Source organism: Hippoglossus stenolepis, chromosome 2 (assembly GCF_022539355.2).
Source record: "Hippoglossus stenolepis isolate QCI-W04-F060 chromosome 2, HSTE1.2, whole genome shotgun sequence".
Taxonomy (NCBI): Eukaryota; Metazoa; Chordata; class Actinopteri; order Pleuronectiformes; family Pleuronectidae; genus Hippoglossus; species Hippoglossus stenolepis.
This window is the reverse complement of record NC_061484.1, coordinates 43,350-50,201: the sequence shown is the minus strand read 5'-3', so window position 1 is coordinate 50,201 and position 6,852 is coordinate 43,350. Positions and strand designations below refer to the sequence as shown.

The 6,852-nt window shown below is 39.1% G+C and overlaps 1 protein-coding gene across 1 annotated transcript; it reads right to left on the bottom strand.

The window, feature by feature from the left end:
- Nucleotides 1-3,733: 3,733 nt before the first annotated feature.
- On the bottom strand, nucleotides 3,734-6,234 carry LOC118121340 (lysozyme g-like). The gene is made up of 5 exons (XM_035177164.2): nucleotides 6,044-6,234; nucleotides 4,649-4,726; nucleotides 4,278-4,492; nucleotides 4,048-4,198; nucleotides 3,734-3,965 (listed from the first exon to the last, which is right to left on the bottom strand). The coding sequence occupies exons 1-5, from the start codon at nucleotides 6,045-6,047 to the stop codon at nucleotides 3,832-3,834; spliced, it is 582 nt and encodes a 193-aa protein (XP_035033055.2). The 5' UTR covers nucleotides 6,048-6,234; the 3' UTR covers nucleotides 3,734-3,831.
- Nucleotides 6,235-6,852: the final 618 nt, after the last annotated feature.

Genomic DNA, 6,852 nt, shown 5'->3' with positions numbered 1-6,852 from the left:
CATATATACATATATACATATATATATATATATATATATATATATATATATATATATATATATATATCCTCCATTATATATATCCTCCATTATATCTATTTTGTCTTCAGCACTTGAGAAAGCAACATTTCCGACATGCAGGTAACAGGAACAGAATAAACAAACAGAACCAGAGGGGACACAAGACAGTACAGGGTGTGAGTCTATGGGTGTGAACCGGTACAAAGTACAAGAGGTTCGAAAGGGTACAAATACAACACACACACATATGCCCTCACATATCCTGCTCAGTCATCTGATTCTAAAGTTTTCCTGGATGTGAAACATGTCTAGCAGAATTTTAGGGAGCTGTGAATGACATGAAGCCCATTAGAATATCTCTATTAGACAGAACAGTACATCCCTAGTAAAAAACGTGGAGAAAAAAAACATGGAGCATGTGTATTTTGTTTTGGAAAGGCCTAGATGCGTCAGACGTAGAGTCTGGCTGAATCAAAGGAACAGAACCCCATCATAAAAATTGTCCAGTGTCCATACTTTAATGATTTTCATATTTTCTATGTTTTATTATTGTTTTTAAAATAACTAAACGTGTCAGGCAGATTTTTTAGGCCTATATTTGATTATTTACCCATAATCATATCATACTGGATGTGAGTGTTTAAAAAATGTTTGCATATATATATAACAAAAATATTGCTGTAAAAAATCACTTAGCTCTCACTTTCTTTCTTATGCACCATGTTGACATATATAATCGAACACGTCATATGAAGTTTTTTGTCTTAAGCTGGAGCCAGAGGATTTAAAATTTTCAGTTTCTGTTTTCTTCTTGTTGTCTTCTAATTACCTAAGTGAGGATAATTATACCTCACTCCAATTTTAGAAAGGTTATAGGTTAAGACAATGTTATACTTTTGTCCTCTTTGGTTCTACATATCTATATTACTAACTATATTACTATAGTACGCTATATATATTATATTATGATATATCATGTTGATGGTCAGATACTCAAAACTGCAGCAAGCATGTTCAGTTTTTTCGCATCAACACTATCTGAAGTCATCACCGTCACTTTCTGTCTGAGTGTAATTTCATTCGTGGTAAACATGTGATTTTTTGGAACTTCAGACCTCAGAGGAGAAGCCCGAACTTTCATTTTCAGTATCGTTATGAGTTCACTTTGGGGTTCATATATATACATATATATATATATATCCTCCATTATATATGTCCTCCATTATTTCTATTTTGTCTTCAGCACTTGAGAAAACAGGGTGTGAGTCTATGGGTGTGAACCGGTACAAAGTACAAGAGGTTCGAAAGGGTACAAATACAACACACACACATATGCCCTCACATATCTTGCTCAGTCATCTGATTCTAAAGTTTTCCTGGATGTGAAACATGTCTAGCAGAATTTTGTGCTGTGAATGACATGAAGCCTATTAGAATATCTCTATTAGACAGAACAGTACATCCCTAGTAAAAAAACGTGGAGCATGTGTATTTTGTTTTGGAAAGGCCTAGATGCATCAGACATAGAGTCTGGCTGAATCAAAGGAACAGAACCCCATCATAAAAATTGTCCAGTGTCCATACTTTAATGATTTTCATATTTTCTATGTTTTATTATTGTTTTAAAATAACTAAACATGTCAGGCAGATTTTTTAGGCCTATATTTGATTATTTACCCATAATCATATCATACATCATACTGGATGTGAGTGTTTAAAAAATGTTTGCATATATATATAACAAAAATATTGCTGTAAAAAATCACTTAGCTCTCACTTTCTTTCTTATGCACCATGTTGACATATATAATCGAACACGTCATATGAAGTTTTTTGTCTTGAGCTGGAGCCACAGGCTGTTTGAGTCATAAAGCTGACCTCTCTTGTTGAACGACGTGGTTTTATACTTAATCTGTAACAAGTAATATCAAGATGTACGGCATGTACAATATAAGTATAATGTAAGTAACTCAACTACCGGTAAACGAGGTATGTCATGTACCCGGCAAATAGATATACATGAGATTTCTCAGAGGTAGATTGTAAAGTAGAGACTCCTTCACTCGCACAGGAACATCTAGGTCTCTTCAGTGAATACTCTCATAGCATCATTTTGAGCAACTTCAACTTGCTTTAAGCTTGCTCTTTTGTAGTTTGACCACAAGGAGGTAGTATAGAGAGGTGTGCTCTGAACAGAGATATCTTTACACTTACTAATCCTGCACAGAAGAATATTTGCTTGTGCATGCATCCTCATCTGTCATTTGATCTGTAAGGATGTTTTACCGTATTACTAACATAAGACCACAAGATAATCAGCATTCATGCTTACAAGAGTTTTTCCAATCATCCCATTGACGTTGTACTTGTACTCTGCACAATGACAATAAAGTTGAATCTAATCTAAAAACTGCAGCCAGTATTGCTGGCTTTCAGTAACTTGGACAGATCTGATGATCTATCGATGTGAAATGAATTTAAAAGAACTGGGTACAGAATTCCACATAAGGTCGTATCATTTCATCAGGTGCTCTGCAGTTTAAATATCCTGTGTATTCTTGTCCCAGGAGAGAAGCCCCACGTGTGTGAGATATGTGGGAAGGCGTTCAGCCAGAGCTCCAACCTCATCACCCACAGCCGCAAGCACAGGGACGACCGTCCCCACCGCTGCCCCCGCTGCCCCTACAGCTTCCAGCACAGAGTGGAGCTGCGGCAGCACCAGGAGCTCCACTGCACCTACCACTGACTCAGTCTCCAGCCTCCTCCTATAAGCAGTGGGAGCGCCTTCAGGACAGGAAGCCACTGACTTTGTTGTATTTGTGAAGTCAAGCTGTTCTTACCCTGCTCACATTATCCAGCACAGTGGTGGGAGATTATTTCAAACAAAGCTTGGTTAACTTACTTGTTCACTTGTAAAAAATGTAGTTGTGCTACTGTTCTCTGTTTCTGTTTGCTATTTATATACAAGGATGTTGGTGATTTTTTTTATTTAGCAGCACGTCAAGAGCTGAGAAAATGGTGATTGTCAGCCACTGAAGGCTCGAAGAATGGAATTGAAAAAGTATCACATTGATTATTACAGGAATTTCACTGTTTTTTATGAGTCAGACATTAATAAATGCCTTAGGACAGACCTTTTGTATGTATTTGGTATCATATGAAGTCATGGAAGATCAACAATATGAGGCTATCTTGGCTCCGTTGTTGAGTGTCTGGGATCAAATAGCACAATCACGATACAATAGGGGTCCAGCAACTGAGCCGAACTAAGCAGGTAAAGGAAGGGAGATGAAGGGGAAATCTTTTTTCCAGGGAAGGCGCACACACGATGTTAACACAGACCTTTGAAACAAAGATATCAGAATGGTGTAAATTATCAAAATCAGCCATTCCAAACCACGGCACCCTTAGGGAGTGACCCACAGAGGAGGGGTCAGGAAATGATTTCCATAACTCAAATACATATTACATCCAATTAAAAATGGCATATTTTATAGTGTCAGGTGCAGCAGGTTGATTTATAGCATCATAAATGTGCACAGAGATTTTTACTTTACTGCCAACCAGCTCTAGTCGATATCGTCTGCAATAACTGGGGTCCTGAGTCTCTGGCATCGATATTTTGAGGGGGGGCTGGAAAGATTGGGAACCTCTGATCTAAATCCTGAATCTCAATTACTGTTCCACAAATGATCACAATGAGACACAGGCATTGTAGTTTCTCTTTGCATCATGTTTATTTAGCCCAGGTTTTGACACAGTACACACAATATGATGTTTCATTGATGACTTGCAGGAGACTCTTCAGCTTCAGTACCCATGGTCTTTGTACCACTGAGCTCTGGCTGTGACGTCATTGGAGTAGTCTCCACCTGTTGTGTGTTCATCCACTTCATTATAGGAATGCACACTCCTATCCCCCTGGTTGTAGGCTGCTATCCCTCCTGCAGACACAAACATACATGAAAACAAAGTTAAACCAAGAGCGAAGTCAAAGTACAATTCCACAAATTCTGTGAAACGAACCTTTCAGCTTCTGCTCTCTGCTCCAGCCAGGAAACTTTTCGCTGATTAGGTCAATAAAATCAACCAAGATCCCAGTGCCTTGGTTGAGGTGTTCCTCACTGTCCCATCCACCTACAGCAGTGTGTCCACCTCCACTGGGATTAACATCAACCTAGAGAAAACATGTTATTGTATTGTAATATGAAGCTCTACTAGGAGGACGTGTGTAAAACCGTAGTAGTTGTTATAACCTGCATCAGTCCCCAGGCGTTGTACGCATTTCTCTGTGGGTTCCAGTCTCCCCAGCCGTCTTTCAGTGCATTTCCGGCCCTGGACTCTCTCGAGATGATGGCAGCTATGAGAGCCGGGTCGACTCCGTGTCTCTGTCCGACTCTGATGATTCTGGACTTGTACTGACTCATTCTGCCACTGTCCGTCTGTGCCATTGTGTGTGATGCACGTTTACCTTGTAGAGAGAAAAAAAACCACTTAATTATTGCATCCAAGCAACAAAGACACCTGTTGGCCTGTCAGTGCAATGGTTTAGATTTTTTCCTGTTTTCCTTTTTCTCCAATTGGTGATCGAATCAGCCGGGTGTGTTTCTCCACTGCAGTGATTTACCTGAGTATCCCAGGCTGTCCTGCTGAGCAGTTTCCTCTGAAGCTCCACTGGTCTGAACCGATCTGATGTTTCCATAACCTGCACATGTTCAGTTTTTATTAGGTTATATTTTTCAGTCACATATCCAACACATTGTCACAAAGGAGAGCCACAACAAGGGCAAAGCTACAACACTAGAAATAAAAGAGGCTTGTTTAAAGGGGACATAGCATGCAAATTCCACTTTGTTAGTGCTTCTACAGGTTAATGTGGGTATCTGGTATGTCTACCAACCCAAAAACTCTGGGAAAAAAACACTCGCGCGTTTTGTTATGGTTCCTCTAAGTCAGAAACGTCATGCTTGAGCGACTCGATTGAGCTTCCTGGGTTTTGTGTCTTCCTGGGTTTTTCGTCCCCTTGTGTGCTTGTAGTGGGGGGGCAGAGGGGGACATTTAATTATGTGATTGGGAAAATTAAAACTCCAGGACAACAGAAGGGGAATACAAAGTATGGGATGCATATTTGATAATTTATATCATATAAAATATGTAATTTATATTGTTTAAAATCATGGGGGAGAGGGGGAGGGGGAGCTGGCTCATTAGCATTTAAAGGAACAGGCACTCAAAACAGGTCACTCTGTGGAGGGCTGTTTTAGATAGGGAAAAAAGGGTGCTGTTTTAAATGATCCTTGTGGTATTTTGACCAAAGTATGTTACAGACATTTCATTAAGACCCCAAGGAACCATATCAACTTGTGGTAAAATGGGCATGCTATGTCCCCTTTAATAATAATCAATTAAAAACAGGTGTAAGAGCCACCATGCAGCCTGCCTGTGTGTAAATACATATTAATGTTGGTTTGATATGTTCTTAAATTATCCAGGTTTGTAGTTTTATTTTTATACAGTTAAATATATTTTGTATAGTGTGTCTGCTGTATTTAATTATATTCTGTTTTGGGTGCTGTTTGCGGCTTGTTGTTTGCGACCGTTGAGGATGCCGTAATGCAGCTCAGTGCACATGCGTGTTGTTGTTATTGACCGCATGAACGTCGTGGTGAGTGCGAAGTCTGAGGAGTGGATCGCAATAAGCAATAAGGATCGATATAAGGTGTGTCTGTAAAATTGTGCTGGAACTGGAAAATAAACCCTTTCAAGATGTACCTGCCTCCTGGAAGTGTGTCGACATTGGGTGTTCACAACAAGGCAAAGTATATTTGTTGGACACGAGTCAGACTTAACAAACATTTGGTAATGTGGAACGAAGTAAAACGGCCACTACAACAGGAAATCATTTATATAAAATATGTATAATACACCTTCATTTATACAGAGCTTTAGGTAAGCTTTAGCAATCAGGTGTAGTATAAATATTTCTATCTCAGAAAGTTAAATGAGCAGTAAAACAACTCACCCATTGTTCTTGTTACTCCTCTGATGGTCCTGTTGACGCTGGAATGTGGGAGGTTTGGTAACGTCTGTTCTGTCTGTGGTGTTGAACTAAGCAGAGAAGCTATATATATATATGAATCTGTATACTTTCAGTTTCAATGTTTAACTTGGCTGCTTTTTAGAGTTCAGGCTGAGCAGTTAATGCCTCTGTCGTGAAGCATGTGATGCAGGATGCATGCCGTTCATCCACCAGGGAACTCCCTCTTATTTGATGCATGTGAAGTTTTGATAATAACACACACACACACACACACACACACACACACACACACACACACACACACACACACACACACACACACACACACACACACACACACACACACACACACACACACACACGCACGCACACACACACAGCTCTGTAGAGGATTTAACATTTTCAGTTTCTGTTTTCTTCTTGTTGTCTTCTAATTACCTAAGTGAGGATAATTATACCTCACTCCAATTTTAGAAAGGTTATAGGTTAAGACAATGTTATACTTTTGTCCTCTTTGGTTCTACATATCTATATTACTAACTATATTACTATAGTACGCTATATATATTATATTATGATATATCATGTTGATGGTCAGATACTCAAAACTGCAGCAAGCATGTTCAGTATTTTCGCATCAACACTATCTGAAGTCATCACCGTCACTTTCTGTCTGAGTGTAATTTCATTGGTGGTAAACATGTTATTTTTTGAAACTTCAGACCTCAGAGGAGAAGCCCGAACTTTCATTTTCAGTATCGTTATGAGTTCACTTTGGGGTTCATATATAT